Consider the following 17674-nt stretch of genomic DNA (forward strand, 5'->3'; position numbering starts at 1 on the left):
GACCTTCATACACCCAGATCCTTAACCCTCTGTGCGAAGCCAGATATCAAACCTGCATCCTGATGGAGACTCATTGGGTTCATTTCTGCTGAGCCATAGCAGGAACTCCTAAGAAAGTACTGCTTTTTATTATGACTTCATAATTTTAAAAAGAGGAGTTTCCATCATAGTGCAGCGGAAATAAATCCGACTGGGAACCAGGAGGTTGTGGGTTTGATCCCTGGCCTCGCTCAGTGGGTTAAGGATCTGGTGTTGCTGTGAGCTGTGGTGTAGGTCTCAGATGTGGCTCAGATCTGGCATTGCTATGGCTCTGGCATAGGTTGGCAGCGGTAGCTCCAATTCAACCCCTAGCCTGGGAACCTCCATATGCTGTGATTGCAGCCCTTAATAAAAATTTTAAAAAAAGCTTAATTTTAAAAAGAATTCCTATGTTTTGGAGGTACCTATTGAAATATTGATGGGTTAAATGATGTGATGCCTGGGGTTTGCTTCAAATTAATGTGGCAGCAGACAGGGTGGGATGTTAGATGGACCAGGATTGCTATGAGTTGATTGGTGCCTGGGATACACTAAATTATTCTGTCTTCTGTTGTATATGTTTCAAATTTTCTGTGGTGAAAAACGTTAAAAGATAAATAAACACATATTGCATCTTCACGATGCTTGTTCTGTGGTGGTGTCTCTGAATTCTCGGGGATGCTCTTTCTATCACTTAATCATCAAACAAGTACTTTTGAGCAGCCTTTGTTGGCATTATATGGGCAAGGAAGAAGGTGTTGGCTATCAGAAGTTTAATCTGTTTGGAAGACCCCAGCTGTGCATAAAATAGCTCTAATCCACGAGGCAGGGGTACTTTGAGTATTGCATGGATTTCATAGGCTGCAAGCTGTCTGGGGCTTAGATCACCATCCCCCACGTCCACAGGTCTGCATCTCCATCCTCTCTTGTGTGTTCTAGTTTCAGAGGTTCTTTTTGGAACTAGCGTGGAAGGGTGTAAAACCACAGAGCCATTCGTCATTTGGACTAAGGGGAATAATCCTTGACTAATAGGCATTTATAAAAAATGATCCCAGGTGTGGTTATCACTGACAACTCTGAAATTCAAGGATAATCTCTAATCAGTTAGTGTTAACATTTTGAATTCATTCTAGCCAGAAACTAGTGTTTTAAAAATCATTTAATAAGGCCCGTCTATCTTAAGATAGGTGTTCAAAATCTTGCACATTGCCCAGAGTTCCCATTGTGGCTCAGCAGTAATGAACCCAACTAGGATCCATGAGGACTCGGGTTCAATTCCTGGCCTCGCTCAGTGGGTTAAGGATCTGGCATTGCCGTGAGCTGTGGTGTAGGTTGCAGACGTGGCTTGGACCTGGCATTGCTGTGGTTATGGCATAGGCTGGCAGCTGCAGTTCCAATTCACCCCCTAGCCTGGGGACTTCTATGTGCTGCAGGTATGGTCCTAAAAAACCAAAAAAAAAACCCCCAAAAAAGTCTTGTACAATGCCAATTTGGAAGACATTCTCTACGTTTATTATCCATACATTCTTATTTCCTAAGTGCCTTATCTACATATGTGCATAAATTTTAGTTAGGGTTCTGAATTATTTCTATAAGCACTGTCTCCCCTGTCCAGTCATTTTTTTCCAAGTGCCTTTGCCAGACCGTCAACTCTCCACTACATTATTAATATTAGTGATTAGCCTGAGTGGTTTCTTGAGAGCTTATTCTCACTTTTTCACCATGAAGTCATGTGTGAATTCTAGTTTTAGTTAAAGTAATAAACATTTGTTTCATGCTTGGCAAAACCTTCTGACTAGACATGAGCTCATCTAAATGTTCACTTTTCACATATGCTGGTGGAAAAGAATATGGATGGAGGAAGAAGTATTTTTATTTCCTTTATACAGACGAGTGTAAAGTAATTTTCCAAAAACTCATGATATTGTCCCATTTTCTCTTGCTTCCAAAGCCATGATTATCTTAGAGTCTGAGTTAACACAGCTGTCTTTCATTACCTTGGGGGCCCAAGCAGCGTTCACCCCTCCCTGCCAGTGCCCTCTGAATGTTAAGAGTGTGTTCTTGGTTCAAAGGGAGTTTTGCCTGGCCTGCCTGCCCCCCACCCCCTCCTCCGTTAACCTAGGTCCTCCATTCATATAATTGGAAAATGTCATGAAATCAAAATCAGGGGCTGATTTCAACATGGAGATGGGAGAATTCTGCCAGTGTGTCTAAATCATTTTTTTTTCTTTTTTGGAGATTAAACCATGGTTGCTGACCGTTCCTGTAATAACAACCTTTCATTATCCCATTAAGCTTTCTACTATTTACATCACTGAGGTTTTTTTTTTTTTAATTTTTGCTCCGTTGTTATAATTGAAGATGAATACATCCTAGCTGCGTTTGAGACAGGGCAGTGTCCAACTGAGGAAATCTCCTGAAACAGGCGTGGAAAAATCCCTCTCATAGAGCTCCATTGAACTAGCTATTCCAGGCAAAGGACTGGCTCTTGGGATTGGCTGGACCATAGTTAGGTAATCCTGGCCAGAATTTTGTGGCTCTTGAGTCTTTATCTATAAAGAGAAGGTAAGATTAGATCAGTGGTGCTTGAACTGGCTGCCCTTTAGGATTTCCTTGGGAACATAAGAGCAGAGCCTGGGCCCCACCCCAGAAATTCTAATGAAACCCATCTGGGTAGGGACTTGTGTCCGGGTCTTTTTAAAGCTCTGCAGATGATCCTGATGTTAGGGAGTCAGGGCTAAGAACAACGGGAACACCCCCTCATCCCTTGTAGGGCTGGCTAAGCACAGACTGCTGGACCCCACAGTGGGGTCTCCTGAACAGTAAGTCAGGGTGGGGCCGGATATTGTGCATTTCCAACAAGTGTCCAGCTGATGCTCATGTACTTGTGGATCTGGAGACCTCTCTTTGAGAACCACTAATCAGACGACTCCTGCGATTCCTTCCATACTCTGCCTTCCATGGTGGGGTCTGCAGGCTGCCAGCAGTAGCTCTTTGGAGGGGCAGTGTGGCTGCTCCAGACACACAGGTGGTTCTGTGCGCTGCCCCTTTGTCCTGCAAGCAGCACAACTTGGGAGGTGGAGAAATTGCTCCTTTCCTCTCCCAGGTACCTTTTGCAAGACCTTCATAACCATCCTTAGCAACTGCCTTTTGAAACACACAGTTCGCTGTGAAATCTTCATGGGATGGTCTGTGCTGCAGCCCAGTGTTTCCTGTGTTGAAACCCAGCAGGCTTCATGGGGCCGGTCCCTGGGGAACCTGTGGGGAGTGGAGCCTGGTGATTTCTAAAGAATGAAAAACAGATCGCTATAAATTTTCCTGACGGTCAGGGGATTCATTTGCTTTATCTTTATTAGATTGCCCAGAAGGCAATAATTGGTCTTTGGCAAACGACCATGTGTAGCCTGGTTGTAAAATTCCTCTGGCAACAGTTAAGATGCTTCATTTGAATGGAGCAGAACAGTCTTCAGAGGTCGGTCTGGTTTCAAAGGCTTGTACATAGTTTTAACGGGGCCTGGATGGAGGATGGATTGGGACAGTATTTGAAGTCTTTTTTTTTTTTTTCTTTCTTTCTTTCTTTCCCCCTTTCCTGCCAGGATGACAAGGATTTGGTGCATGAATTTGTAGTGGCTGAAGGTCTGACGTGTTTGATCAAGGTGGGAGCTGAGGCAGATCAGAACTATCAGAACTACATTCTGAGGGGTAAGTTTGTGCGGTGCATGGGGTGCTTGGCCCTGCTGCAAAGAAGGTCTGGGTGACCTTGGGGAAATTTCAGTACTGAGAGCTCTTTCACAGACTTGGATCACAGAGTAAGGTGATGAAGACATTGCATTTTGTCACTTAGTAAAAGATGACACTTTCATCAGGTTTTTACCAATTCCTCATAACTAATTAGTGGCTGAGCTCGTTGTCCTGACGTTACCTGAAGTCTCTCCTCAATTATTAAGAGAACATTCTGCACACCAGACCCTTTATCATCTCTTTTCTTTGGTGAGGAAAGGGACACAGCAAGTGTCCTTGGGTAAGGCTGGCATTTCAGCCCAAAGCCACCTCAATCCAAAGAGTGCAGTATTTCCTGGGGAATAATGTTGTCTCCCCCTTGAGTTGTCACCAGGAGTTCCTGTAGGAGGTGCACATCTCTGGAGTACCCTTGTGGTGCGGAGGGTTAAGGACCCAGTGTTGTCACTGCAGAGGCTCTGGTCACTGCAGTGGCTTGGATTTGATCCCTGGCCTGGGAAGTTCTACATGCCATGGGCACCAGCCCCCCAAAAAAGAAGTGCACCTTCCTTACCAGGTCCTCCTCTTTGTGATGTGGTAGGTCTGGGGAGGACCCAGAATTTGCCTTTTTAGAAAGAATGCTGAGAGCTGCCTCCGTAATTCCATTTTGTATAAAGTGATGCACAGGTGGTGTTTGAAGCACTGATTACTGTTCCACTTCCCAAAATCAATGCTCTTTTCAGAGTTATAGTATTTTTGTGCACCTTCATATAAATGATTTTATTTGATCTCATTAAAAAAATGTGAATAGGCAGGGCAGGAATTACTAGGTTGGACCATATGACTTAGCTGCCATCAGTAGTTTGACCTACCAAAGGACAGATTAGTCTTGTTTGATATTATCTCCATTTTGCAGTTGAAAAAATTGTGGTTCAAAGAGTTTGAGCATTTTCCTAAAAAAATCACTTTAGTGTGGGAGTTTCTGTTGTGGCTCAGTGGTAATGAACCAAATCAGTATTCATGAGGATACAGGTTCAATCCCTGGTTCCTCTCAGTGCATTAAAGGATTTGGTATTGCCTTGAGCTATGGTGTAGGTCGCAGTTGTGGCTTGGACCTGGTGTTGCTGTGGCTGTAGTGCAAGCCAGCAGCTGCATCTCTGATTCACTTCCTAGCCTGGGAACTGCCATATACCAGAGACACGGCCCCAAAAAGCAAAAAATTAAAAAAAAATTGCTTTAGTGTGAGGCCAAGCAAGGGCCGTGCCCATGGGCTGGGGCACAGCAAGACTGAGGAACTGTTCCCCCCTCTGCATCTATAACTCCACAACTCCATGACTGTATAAGGAAAAAAAAATACCTCCTTTTCTTTCCCTTGGGTGAAGGAAAAATACTCAAAAATGTGTGATTTAATATCCAGTGTCCATTATGAGAGTTGAATGAGACCATCTCCTGCAGTTTTCCTGTTGGGTTTTACCCTGCAAAGGTTCCTATGGTCTGAGTTGTGACCTGGCACCTCACACTCTCTAATTCCTTCCCCGTTATTCCTACTCCTGAAGAGTCACAGCAACAAAGGCAAAAGCAAAAGAGAAAACTTAGGGCTCATTGAAAAAAAATTTAAGGGTGTATTTTCAAGTCGGTGTTCATTGTTGCTATTCATTTTGATAAATGCCAAATATGTGTGTGAGAGGGGGCCTCAGCCTCAGTTTCTATGCCCCGTGGTGTTTGTGAGGCTGTGGAGTCCCTTCCTTCTGTCCATCCAACATCTTTGCCTGGGTGTGTGATAGGTCCTTGTTACAAGCTGTCATAGAGATGCTTTATGGATGAATTTTATGATTTCTAGCCTCAATATCATTAAAACATTTATATGGAAATTTTTATAGTATGTGCAGACAAATTAACCATAAACTTTGTCCTGCTGCATTGTGTCCAAATGCAGCTGTCCTTTTGCATCTAAAGAGAAGTGTACAAGCCTTGATCCTCATCCTCATATTTCCACCCATGTAGCCCCAACATTTGGAAGAGGGGATGGCATGGAAACAGGGGTGGGAGCATTTCCTCTGGTTATTCTCCAGGTCACTAATACCACAGATGTTCACGAGTTGAACCACATGGAAGAAAATATACCTAAAATTGTCTCACTCTAAACAGTGGGTCCACATTGACAGTATATTTTTTGTTGTTGTTGTTATGTTTAAGGTATACCTCATTTTAACTTAAAAACACCTTTCCCAGTGGGTCCTGGCATGAATGCCTGGACTTACGCACACCTCTATAGAACTAATCACCACCTACACATTCCTCTTTGTTTTCCTGACTGTTATCTAAGAGTGAATATGTACATTTTTATAGAACAGTCATTAATCTACATTCAGGGCTGGGGAGTGGCTCTTTGGGCTGTGGTCTGCCTGCTCTTATCAGAAAGGCAAAATTCTCAGCAGACGCCCCCTGGTGACCTCCTGTGGGTTAGAACTGGGTTGCATGACCACTAGCTGCAAGGGAGCCTGGTACAGTGGGGGCTGGGCTTCTTGGACTCCAAGGGGAGCCAGCAAGAGAGAAAGACCTGACCCTGTGCCTGCAGGCTACTAGTGCCTGCCGCATACGGGGAGTTAGGAAAGCACAACTCAGCCCAGCTGAGGGAGCCTTCTGGCAAGTGGCCACATAGTGACCTGGTTGGAGGTAGTGAGGGCCTCCCTGCCACCAAGGGACCATGTAGGAGCAGTGTAAGTTCAGTGCCTGTACAAGGTCCCAAATGGTGAATTGCGTGCATTGTCCCTGCTGGTAATGAAAGCTGGTGTTGACATAGAATGCCTCAGCGAGGCTCTCTGTCCTCGTGGATGCCTATCATTAAGCTTGCAGTGGTTTATTAACTTGCAGTGTCGTGATCTGCTCTAGAAAGGGGCCAAAGGCGATCACCAAATGCTTGAGACTCAGAACTCCTAAGCACAGCCAGGGGAAAAGCCCTGCCCACCCCCTGCTGCTTCTCTGTCCCTGTAGATGAAGGATACTGAGGTCAGACCCTCGCTGTGGGCAGTGCTTCCTAAAATGTAGGGATACTCCTGAGTTTCCATGGCCACCACCAAGGCCTCGTCTTCTGATTTTGATTTTCCAGGGGTGTCTATTTATTGGAGACCAGATGGCCACCATCTGTTACCTGGGAAACAAGCGAGCAAGCGCCCCCAGGCAGGTTGCTCCAGGATGTCCTGCTTTCCATGCTGCACAAGGGCCTTTGCATGCCTGCCCCACTTCCGCCAAGTCTCAGAGGCCTCGGGGTAACCAGGGCATGGGGTGCAAACATCAGCACATTTTGATGTGTTTGACTGAAGCCCGTGCCAGGAAAGTGTACTTCTGAGGGCTGTCAATGACAGATTTCTTAGGCTGCGACTTTTTGTGTTCTGCTACAAGGAAACTATCATTTTTCCCAGCCCACATGTTGAGTCACCCCTTCCTGACCTTGAAGACATCTGGGCTTTTTTAGGTTGTGATCAGCTGGTGGCCGCCACTAGACATTTGCAATCAAGGACAATCTTTGACTTGCCTCTCTGTCCAACCTCATTTTAACTGAATTACCTCAGGTGCAGGAGGGTAAGGCCAGAGGCAGAGCAAGAGGGAGACCCTCGAAAGGGTTTTCCTGGTTTTGTGGATCACTGTTTGCTGGGAGAATGCAGCATGACCGCAGGGGCCCTGTGGGCGAAGTGGGACAGAGAGACAGGCAGGTACCTCTGCTGTGGTTTCCACACAAGGTGGGGTGAGAAGTTTTAGGATTGGCTAGTTTCCATTGGATAGGGGGCCCTGGGGCTCGGGGGCTGTCCCTGGCTGGGGCAGTTTGGGCAGGAGTATCAGGTCTGGAGTGTGAGAGGCCAACGTAGCAGGCAGTCAGGGGTGTGAACTTGATGAGCTCTTGGAGAGGGGGACTGACTGACCTCTAACCGGAGCCTTAAAGCTGGGTCAAGACAGCGTTTAAAACTCTATTACAGGAATTCCCATTGTGGCTCAGCAGGTTAAGAACCTGACACAGTGTCTGTAAGGATGCAGGTTCTATCCCTGGCCTCGCTCAGTGGGTTAAGGATCTGGCGTTCCTGTAAGCTGTGGCATAGGTCGCAGACCCCTCTCAGATGGGTCTGGTGTTGCTGTGGCTGTGGTGTAGGCTAGCAGCTCCATCTCTGATTCAATTCCTAGCCTGGGAATTTCCATATACTGTGGGTGTGGCCCTAACCACCCCACCCTCCCCCAAAACAAAAAACAAAAATGCAAAACAACAACAAAAATTTGTATTGCAAACCTCAAGGTGGGCCGGTTGTCACCGTGCTGAGCTGGAGTGACCCCTTTGTGTGGTTTCCTTGGGAGCCCCACCTGAGTGACCACGTGTGAGGCCCTCAGATTCAAAGGCCGTGAGAGCGTTTGGAGATCCCTGTCCTTTCCACATCTGCTTTTAGGATTCGTCTAATTTATCTTTACTTTTGCTCCCAGCCCTCTGTTGGCTCTTTTTTTAAGGCCCAAGCATCTGTTGCTCTGACTTGAGGATGTATCTGCTGAGAAGTAAAGATAGGTTTTGAGTTACGCTGTAGCCAGGCACTCTTCAAAAATGTGAGCTGGCTCCTGGGAAGAGGCCTTCAATGTACAATGTGTAGAAATAGTATTTTCCCGACTTATTATTCTTGGATGGTTATCGCTTATGATCTAAAGGGGTTTTCTGGTGTGTATGTGTGTGGGGGTGGTAGCCAATATTTAATATAAATCTGCCATGGAATTTTGTACCTCGCAATTACTCCTACTGAAGTAGAACCTTGAGAGCTGTTTTCCTGGAAACTGAAGCTTTCCACGGCAGACAGCTTTCGTGATGGGCCCTTTCAGGCCCTGGGGATGCCCCAATGAAACCAAGTTCCAGCCCTGTCCCCTGGCAGCTCCCTGGGAGGTGTGGCATGTGACCCACTTGATATGCTGTATCACAGGTGTCTTACCTGTTTAGAAATTGCTTATATGTGATATGCTTTGGAGGAGAAAAGAAACAGAGATAAGTGGAATCAGTAAGAGCAGCTGCCTTTTCTGGCTGTACCTCAAGGGAGGCTACCTCTTAAGGGCTAGTTTTACAAGGAGAAATTTGATTTCATCATTTTACCTAAAGCCAAATCCCATTAATCAGAAAACACCATCCTCACTATCAGAGCAAGTTTCAATCTTAGAACTCCTTTAGCTCAACCCTTTCATTTCCGGAGAAAACTGCAGATGTTTTTGTTTGCTCCTGTTTTTTTTTTTGTTTTGTTTTGTTTTGTTTTGTTTTGTTTTTTTTTTAAACATTTTGGTGGCTGTCAACATTTAAAAATTGGAAGATTTCACATTAAAAAATACAGATTTCAGGCCTCTTTGGAAAAACTGGAACTGGAGGATTTCAGTGCCTTGCCAAATATCTCTTAACTGTAGGGGAAAAAACGCCTTGCATATTAGGGGACCTTTTAATGAGGATCAGGGCTTCTGATCAGATAGCTTTTGTCAGCATCTCTACATCACCAGGAATGAGGTGGTGGTACAGGATGAACAGACAGTAATCAAATGATAATTTAACCAATATCCTCCATCCCAGGAACACTTAGAGGGGTTCTATTTTGGCATTTTGGAGCAAAGGAGAGAGCGAAGGTTGGGTTTAGACTATTGATGGAAGCGGGTAGGGAGGGTTCTAAACCAGCACCAAAGTGAGGACATGGGAGCAGAAGGGGAGAGGATGGCTTACTTCCTGAACTAAGGTCCATTCCTTGGCTACCATGTTTCCCACTGTCCAGCTGCCCCTGACTCTCCTCCACCCCCTTGCCTGGTGCACCTGACTGTCTCAGAGGGAACTTCCTTTCTTGCCTCCTGCCGGGTCATGACTTCAGGGATCAATCATGGCAGCCACACGGCCAGTTGTGTGGATGACACAACAGGACAGATGTCCTGGTAGTGTTTGTCACCAGCTACCCCCCTGCACCACACCCCGGGGAGGGGGTAGTTGAGACCAGTGTCAAGGACAGAATCCTCCTTCTCTTGATGTCTCCCCTCTTGCTCAGTCAGTGTGACAGGGCTGTTCCCGGTAGGGAGCTGTGCTGGCTGGCACAAGTTAGCCTCCCATGGAGCCAAACTGAGCCTGCAAAGATGAGAGTGTCAGAGCATCAAGGCCAGTGGAATAAAGTCAGCTTAAGATAGACAGGACTGAAAAAAACCTTGTAAAAACTGAGACATGTAGATTTATTCCTCGTAACAGAAAGCACTTCCATTATTTTTTTATGGTGTAATTTGTGAACCGACAATTGTCTGAAAAGCAAGCAGCATAAAAAGGAAAAACACAAAAATCACCCATAATCCCACAACGCAAAGACCGTTTTCTCCCAACCTATGTACATGCTTGCTTTGCACATGCCTTTTACAAAAATGAAGTGTCCTATACATACCTTGTCAAGCATGGCTCTTGGCAGGGAGCAGTGGGCCTTGGCAGCTGGTTCTGTGACGTCTCCTAGACCTTGGCACAATTCTTTAACTTCAAACTGCTGCTCCCTCAAGACGGGGATAATACCTTCTTTATAGGAGTGTTTTAAAGCTTCAAGAACTTATAGAAAGGTCTAAATAAAAGACTGAATTGTAGGTATGACAGTTGTTATCAATAGTAGCAATGACAGGAATACAGTAACCACCTGTTACGGGCTGAATTATGCCCTTCTCAGATTCCTCTGTTGAAGTCAAACCCCCCAATACCTCAGAGTATGACTGTATTTGAAAAAAGGACCTTTAAAGAGGTCATGAAGTTAAAATGAGGTCATTGGGCCTTGATCCAATATGACTGGTATCCTTATAAGAAGGAGAGATTAAGATGCAGACCTGTATGGGGGGGGGGGCGCTGAAGACACGCGGGGAAGAGGCCACCTGCAAGCCAAAGAGAGAGGCCTCAGAATGAAATCAACTCTGCAGACACTGAGCTCAGACTTTCAGCCTCCAGAGCTGTGCGAAGTAGCTGTCTGTTGCTTATGTCCCACAGTCTGGGAGATTTGCTACAGCAGCCCAAGCCACTGATAGACTGTCCTTGCAGAAGACTCTCTGGGAGTTACTGGGTATTACCTAGGGTGAGAGTCCTGGGCATAGAGTTGTTGGGTTTGAATGCATGTACATTTGCGTCTTGTCTTTGATTGAATAAATTGCCCTCAGAGAGAGTGTGTGAATTTGTTTGTTTTGTCTTTCCACGGCTGCCCCTGGAGCACATAGAACTTCCCAGGCTAGGGGTCTAATTGGAGCTACAGCTGCTGGCCTACACCACAGCCATAGCGATGTGGGATCCGAGCCACATCTGCCACCTACACCACAGCTCACAGCAATGCTAGATCCCTAACCCACTGAGTGAGGCCAAGGATTGAAACCACATCCTCATGGATGCAAATCAGGTTTGTTACCGCTGAGCCGCAACGGGAACTCCAAGGGTGTGTGAATTTATGTTGCCACCAGGCGTCTCTATTTCTGTTCACTTACCCCAGGCTGGGGGTGATCCTTCTTTCTAACCTTGGTCATTCCTGGTAATTATGGCACACTTATGCCTATGGACAGATTTTATAGTCATTTTTATCAAGTGGTTTGTTTATTTTATGTATTTCTTTTCCATTTTTGAAGTTTTATTGAAGTATAGTTAATTTACAATGTCGTGCCACTTTCTATTGCATAGCAAAGTAACCCAGTCATGTATATATATATATATATATATATATATATATATATACACATTCCCTTTCTTATATTATCTTCCATCATGGTCTGTCCCAAGAGACTGGATATAGTTCCTTGAGCTATACAGCAGGACCTCATTGCTTATCCATTCTGAGTGTAATAGTATTTTGTTAATATTAGTCGTCGTTGTGTTAAATCTGTCAGTTGATCTGGGAGAATTGACATCCTTATTTTTTAAAAATTTTTTATTATAGTTGATTCACAATGTTCTGTCAATTTCTTCTGTACAGCAAAGTGACATCCTTATTTAAAAAGTCATAACTTTTGCCCACATGCACTTTCATGTCCCAGGACAGATCCTTTGCAAGAATTTGTTCTCCATTAAACTCTTGTGTGTGATGTCTGTCCATGTCTTCTCTTTTATTACAGGATTTTATGCCTATCCCTTCAGGTGTTTTTGTATTTTTTTCCCTTATTTTTTCATTTTTGAGTTGGGTCTGATATTTACCACATGAAAGGATGAGAGGTTTCTCTTGGGTCTTTTTCCTGTTTATTTTGTAAACTGGGCTTGGGAACATCAATTAAGGAAGGTTTCTCTTGTCCTTCTGGAGGGTGTTTTGCTTCAATCAGGGAACACTCTGTGTCTTGGGGCTTAGGTTCAAGGAGTTGTGGTGACTCCTTGCCTAAGACAGTAAGGCTTGTGAGCAAGGTTCCTTTTTCCCTGAATGGGACTTAGGGAAACTGGGCACTCTGTATTTACAAGCTGCACACTCTTCCTTTGAGGACTTAGATGTGTAGCTTGCCTGCTGGAGACATGGTCTGCCCATCCTGGGCATTCCCCAACTGTGACGTGGGGCTGGGAATGACTGGAGAAGTTGGGCCACTCAGAACTGTGATGTGGTCTCCACCTTTTGTTTTTTCTTCTCTGCCGAAGTTTTAAAAATTTTAAATTTGTTTTTATTTATTTTATTTTTGTTATTATATTTCCTTTTATGGCTGCACCTGCAGCATTTGGAAGTTCCAGGCTAGGGGTTAGATCAGAGCTGCAGCTGCCAGCCCACACCACAGCCACAGTAACATGGGATCCGAGCACCATCTGCAACCTATGTCTTAGCTCATGGCAATGTCAGATCCTTAACCCAGAGAGTGAGCAAGGCCAGGGATCTCATCCCCATCCTCATGGACCTATGCCATGTCAGATTCTAAACCCGCTGAGCCACAATGAAACTCTCTTCTGAAGTTTTTGAAACCTCCGCTTTTGGTGTCTAAAGTTCTTTGTGCCCTTTCTGCTCTTCTGCTTGGAATGCTTTTGAGCATATGGCCTTTAGCTGGAAGCAGCCACAAACCTGCTGAAGGTTTGGTCGGGGCAAGAAAGCCACAGCCTGCCCTGCTTAGTAGGGGAGGCTGAGTCACTCTTGCTGCTGCTGCTGTTAGTGTGTGGTGACATAATGGTCACCCCTGAATGCTCTGATGGTACAGTCTGTGACCCATCCTGCCACCCCCTCCATCCTCACCCTGTGTCAGGCCTGCACCCTTCTCTAAAAATTGGGTCAGAGAACAGTTGAGGGCTGCACTTAATGCCTTTCCTCTTCCGGCTTGTTCAGGCAGAGGGACTAAAAATGGGTACTTGATAGCTTTCCCTTGGCCTATGCAGACATGGGACCGTGTGGGCTTGTCCAGCTTTTCTCCATGACTTTCTCTCAGGAGAAAGCGTTGGTTGCTGGGCCCAGCGTTCCCCACAGGCTGGCTGACCCTCTGGGGTATCTGGACGGACCCCTCAGAGCCTGTGGCGTATGGGTGGCCACCCCTGGTCTCAGGGCTCCTGCAATCTCTTCTCTGCTTGAGCTTCTCATCAGTCACATGGGTGGATTGGCAGGAAAGCAGTTTGGAGGCTTCTGGTGGTGATGCCGTTTTTTTTTTGGAAGAGCAAAATCATCCGAATTACCATTGCCCAAGGCTCGGGTCTTAACAGACGCTCAGTCTGCAGTGCTGTGTGCAGAAACGTGGTGGGTCAGGTGGCGGAGGGAACGGAGAAGGCCCGAGCCTCTCCTGGACTTTGACAGGACAGAGCGCCCTTTGTTTTTCCTCTGGTTCTCAGGTGAGAGAGGAAGGTGCTAGATTAGACTAGATCCTGGGTGAGGCAGGCCACAGGCATAAGTTGGGATGCAAGCAGGGTATTTGCCTTCAGTATCCAACTCGAGGTGGGTAACTCCAGCTTTAAATATGATTTTGGTTTTCTCCTTTACCCCCTCGCAAGGTATTTTTTTCCCTGTATGTTATAGAATGCTTTTCTGTCAGTAACTTCACCGTAGAATTAATAGGGCTTTTCTTTCCATTTTAATTTTTCTGAAGTAGAAAAAAAAATCAATGATTAGTTCTATGGACTGTAGCAAGAATTAAGTAGTAATGGAGACATCTCACAGGGCTGTATTTATAAAGCTGTTCATGACTAGGTTTACGTGGCAAGCATTATCCTCCCCCTGGAACATCATTAGGCCAGATCATTTGAAATTGCTGGCATGTGGCCATTTTTACCATAGAAATGGCAAAGTTGAAAGGTTTGACTTAATATTATTATCATAATTTAAACCTGACTCATTCCTAGACTGATAAGATGCTTCTTTAAAATTCACTTTGCATTTGGAGTTCCCACTGCAGTGCAATGGGTTAAGACGCTGACTGCAGTGGCTTGGGTCCCCACCATCCCTGGCCCTGCAATGACTTGAGGATCTGGCCTTACCATAGCTATGGTGTAGGTCACAGCTGCAGATTCGGTCCCTGGCCCTGGCCCAGGAACATCCATGTGCTGAAGGTGTGGCCAAAAAAAAAAATTCACTTCACATTCTGTGTAGAGTCACAGGCCTCCAGAAATTCAGGACAATTTGCAGACCAAAAAATCCAAAAAACCACTCCCCCATCCCCCACCCCAAACCCTTTGCTGTTTTGTGCCTCTGGACGCTTCAGCCTGTCACAGTCTCAGCCCAAGAGATTTCTCCAGAATTTTCATTTCCACTAGCAGCTTCCATCTTCTTCTTTTATCTGAGATGAGAAGGAAGAAAGAAAAAAAAGGATTATTTGGCCATTCCTAAGTGTGGAATTTTCCACGACTGAATCTCATTGCTATGTGTTCATCAGGAAATTTTCCACTTTACTTATACTGAAGATGTGTCTTCTTACTCCATCCTGCTCTCCTTGTTCAGTGGACTTTCAAGGGGAGCTACCAACTGGTGTACCCTGACTCACAATCATTGTTTCCTTGGCTGTAATGTTAGCTCACATAGGATCTTCTTTTGTAAGGCTTCCACTTACAAATCCAAGCTTAAGATAGAACAGAATAGCTTAAATTAATTAATTAATTAATTAATTAATTTTTTTTTTTTTAGGGCCACTCCATGGCATATGGAAGTTCCTAGGCTGGGGGTCGAATTGGAGCCACAGCAAAGCAGGATCCGAGCCATGTCTTCTACCTACACTACAGCTCACGGCAACGCCAGATCCTTAACCCACTGAGCGAGGCCAGGGATTGAACCTGCATCATCATGGATCCTAGTCAGGCTCATTAACCACTGAGCTGCGAAGGAAACTCCTTAAATAAATTTTAAACCTAACCCCAAACATGGATTAAAATTATTTTCTTGACTGGAATATACTGGTGAAATGTCATTTCCCTGTGTTCATGGGTTCTTGCCTTTTGGAATTTTGGGGGCTCTTGATAGATTGGGCCAGCCCCCCCCTGCCCCCTGCAGGTCACCCCTCTTTTTCCTGAGGCCATGGCTCCCTCTGCACAAGGTCTGAAGCCCAAGGTCTCTCTGCAGTGCCTCAGACCTGTGGGGCCAGCTGTGTCCTGGGTGTCCTGATTGCACCTCATTCAAACCCCAACCTGATGTCTTCACCCCCAGCCAGCACCCCCACAGCTCCATTTATCTCACCGAAGGGCCCAGCCGTCCATCGCATTCAGGTTAGCTACCTGGAGGCCTCCCAGATCCACCCCCACCCCCGCTACCCCCCATAATCGTCAACTACCAAATTTGGGCTTGTCTATCCTTCACTCCCTTTCAAGCCCTTGCACCTCTTTTCATTCCCACCTTTATTGTCTGAGGTCAGACTGTCATTTTTTTCCATTGCCAATCTGTGCTCCCAGCCCCCTAACTAGTCTCTCTGCTTTTCACCCAGCCTCCCATGTTTCATTTTGCCCCTTGTTGCCCAGGTGACCTTCTGCGGGGCCCATCTGGTCTCCTCAGTCCTTGGAATGGCTAATGGCTTCTCTCATCCTCAGATGAAGTCCTGGCCCTCCGCTGTGGGTAGCAGCCACCTACTCAACCTGTTCAGCCCTCTCCCTGGCCTCAGCATCACCACTCCTCACCTGGCTCATGCTTTATCCTCTGCTTCCTGTTCATGCTCGGAATGAGGCTCAGATACAGTATTCCTCAGGACGCCTTCCCTTGCCCCCCTGATATTTTGACCCTCTCTGTACACCCTGGTGATGACACTTACCTCACTCATAATAAATACTTGTTAAGCGTGGACTGTGGGCCAGGGACCCTAGGCTAATTCTCTGCACTGTACTTGGCTGCATTCATGTCAGCTTCTATCCTTGATGCCAGGCGTATTTTAGGAGCTCAGTCAAAACTGACTGAAGGAGAGAATTGATGAATGATAGAATGTCTGCAGGGAAGAGAAGTCATGACTCTTGAGGAAGCTGCTGGTTTGTACTAAGAATTTGAGAGAGCCTGGACTTGCAGATGTGAAGCTTTAGCTTAGCAGATCTTCCTGTATTGGAAGTGCTGTAGTGGTTGTTCATTTGGTTTTAGTACTTATATATATATTTTTTTTTACCATTTAAAAAACTGAAGTAAAGTTCATTTACAATGGTGATTCAAATATATATATATATGTGTGTATTCTATATAATATATATATATATATACACACACACACATTCTCATTCTTTTCAGATTTGGTATATATCTCAATTTTAAATTTATCATGCTTTCTGTAGATAAAATACACGTAAAAATGGGTTATACTTTATAACTGGCTTTGTATCTCAATAAATTATTTACCTGCCACCAAAACAGATATTCTGTCAGCTCCTTGGTGTAAGGAACTCACAGACTTTGTGGCTCCAGCTCCAGCCTGCTCCTTGGTGTCGTGTAGCTATTCAATAGATATTTGATGAAAAAAAAAAAAAAAAGAGAGAGAGAGAGAATGAATGAGTAAAAGGCGAGTCTTGACTCTTAGCTCTGTCTTGGTCTTAATGTTTTGTGCGTGATTGTGGGTAAGTGTGCTTGATCAGAAGATCTGAAATGGGGGGGGCAGCTGTAATACAGTAAGTGATGAAGTGCAGTTCGGAAGGTTTTCTTTTGAGTTGGTTTTGGGTACCCATGCTAGGTCAACCACATTAGCTCTTGTTTCCTGTCCTCTGCCTCTTCTTTCCCTGGCTCCTTAAAACTGGGCTCTGCCAAAGCCACTCTTGTGCCAGGCTGGCCTGATTGGTTTCTGGAGTCAGTACCTGCAGGCAGAATAGTGCTCTGTGGTGCCCCCTTGCACACACTCGTCTCTGCCCCCAGCGCCTTCTTGGCTCCAGGGTTCCCTGAAACACTACTTGGGCACCCTGGCTGTCCCAGGTTTAGAGGTCTATTCCTTTCTTTCCAGGTAGCCCTGTCCTTGGAGCTGGGCTTGAGCCTGCAAGGGTTTAAGTTGGGAATACGTTTAGATGCAGTTAGATAAGTAAGGGGTTGTTTGTGGAGGAAGGGACAAAATTGTTGCTTTTAAAGGCAGATTAGGAGCAACGAGTAGGAGTTACAGGAACGTGGTTTTTGACTGAAGACGAGCTCCAAGAAGAGAGCTGGAAAATGAGTTTCTTTCTCTTGCCAGTGTAAACTGATCGGTGGTGACTTTCTGGAGCATTCTGTTGAGAATTCTGAAGCCACATCCAGCATCAGCAGGAAAGAGTGCCATGACTGATTAGTGATGTCTGTCAACAGCCTGAGAGGTGGGGAGTGAGAGCAGGAATACTATATATGGCATTTGCTTATTCTGGGGGATACTGGGCATTTTCAGAGTGTTTGTTGAGTTGATTTCAGACAGGTGTGGGGGATAATTAGTTTTCCAGTCAGAGAACACACTACTTTTCGTGGGGAAATGTTCCAACAAAACCAGGGTGGATGGCTTGTTAGGGCTGCTGGGGTAAGGCTGCCGGGTAACCTCTTAGATCCCTTCCAGCTCTGAGATTCTGTGATTCTAGGTCAAACATAGAATG

At 45.5% G+C, this 17674-nt stretch overlaps 1 protein-coding gene across 12 annotated transcripts in view; it reads left to right on the plus strand.

The window, feature by feature from the left end:
* Window positions 1–17674, plus strand: part of FHOD3 (formin homology 2 domain containing 3) — a 549164-nt gene that overhangs the window by 237658 nt on the left and 293832 nt on the right. For all 12 annotated transcript variants that reach the window (XM_021096278.1, XM_021096273.1, XM_021096274.1 and 9 more), the window contains exon 5: window positions 3615–3720. In XM_021096278.1, the coding sequence (XP_020951937.1) occupies window positions 3615–3720 (106 nt within the window). The remainder of the gene's footprint in view (window positions 1–3614; window positions 3721–17674) is intronic.

This window comes from Sus scrofa, chromosome 6 (genome assembly GCF_000003025.6).
Source record: "Sus scrofa isolate TJ Tabasco breed Duroc chromosome 6, Sscrofa11.1, whole genome shotgun sequence".
NCBI classification, from domain to species: domain Eukaryota; kingdom Metazoa; phylum Chordata; class Mammalia; order Artiodactyla; family Suidae; genus Sus; species Sus scrofa.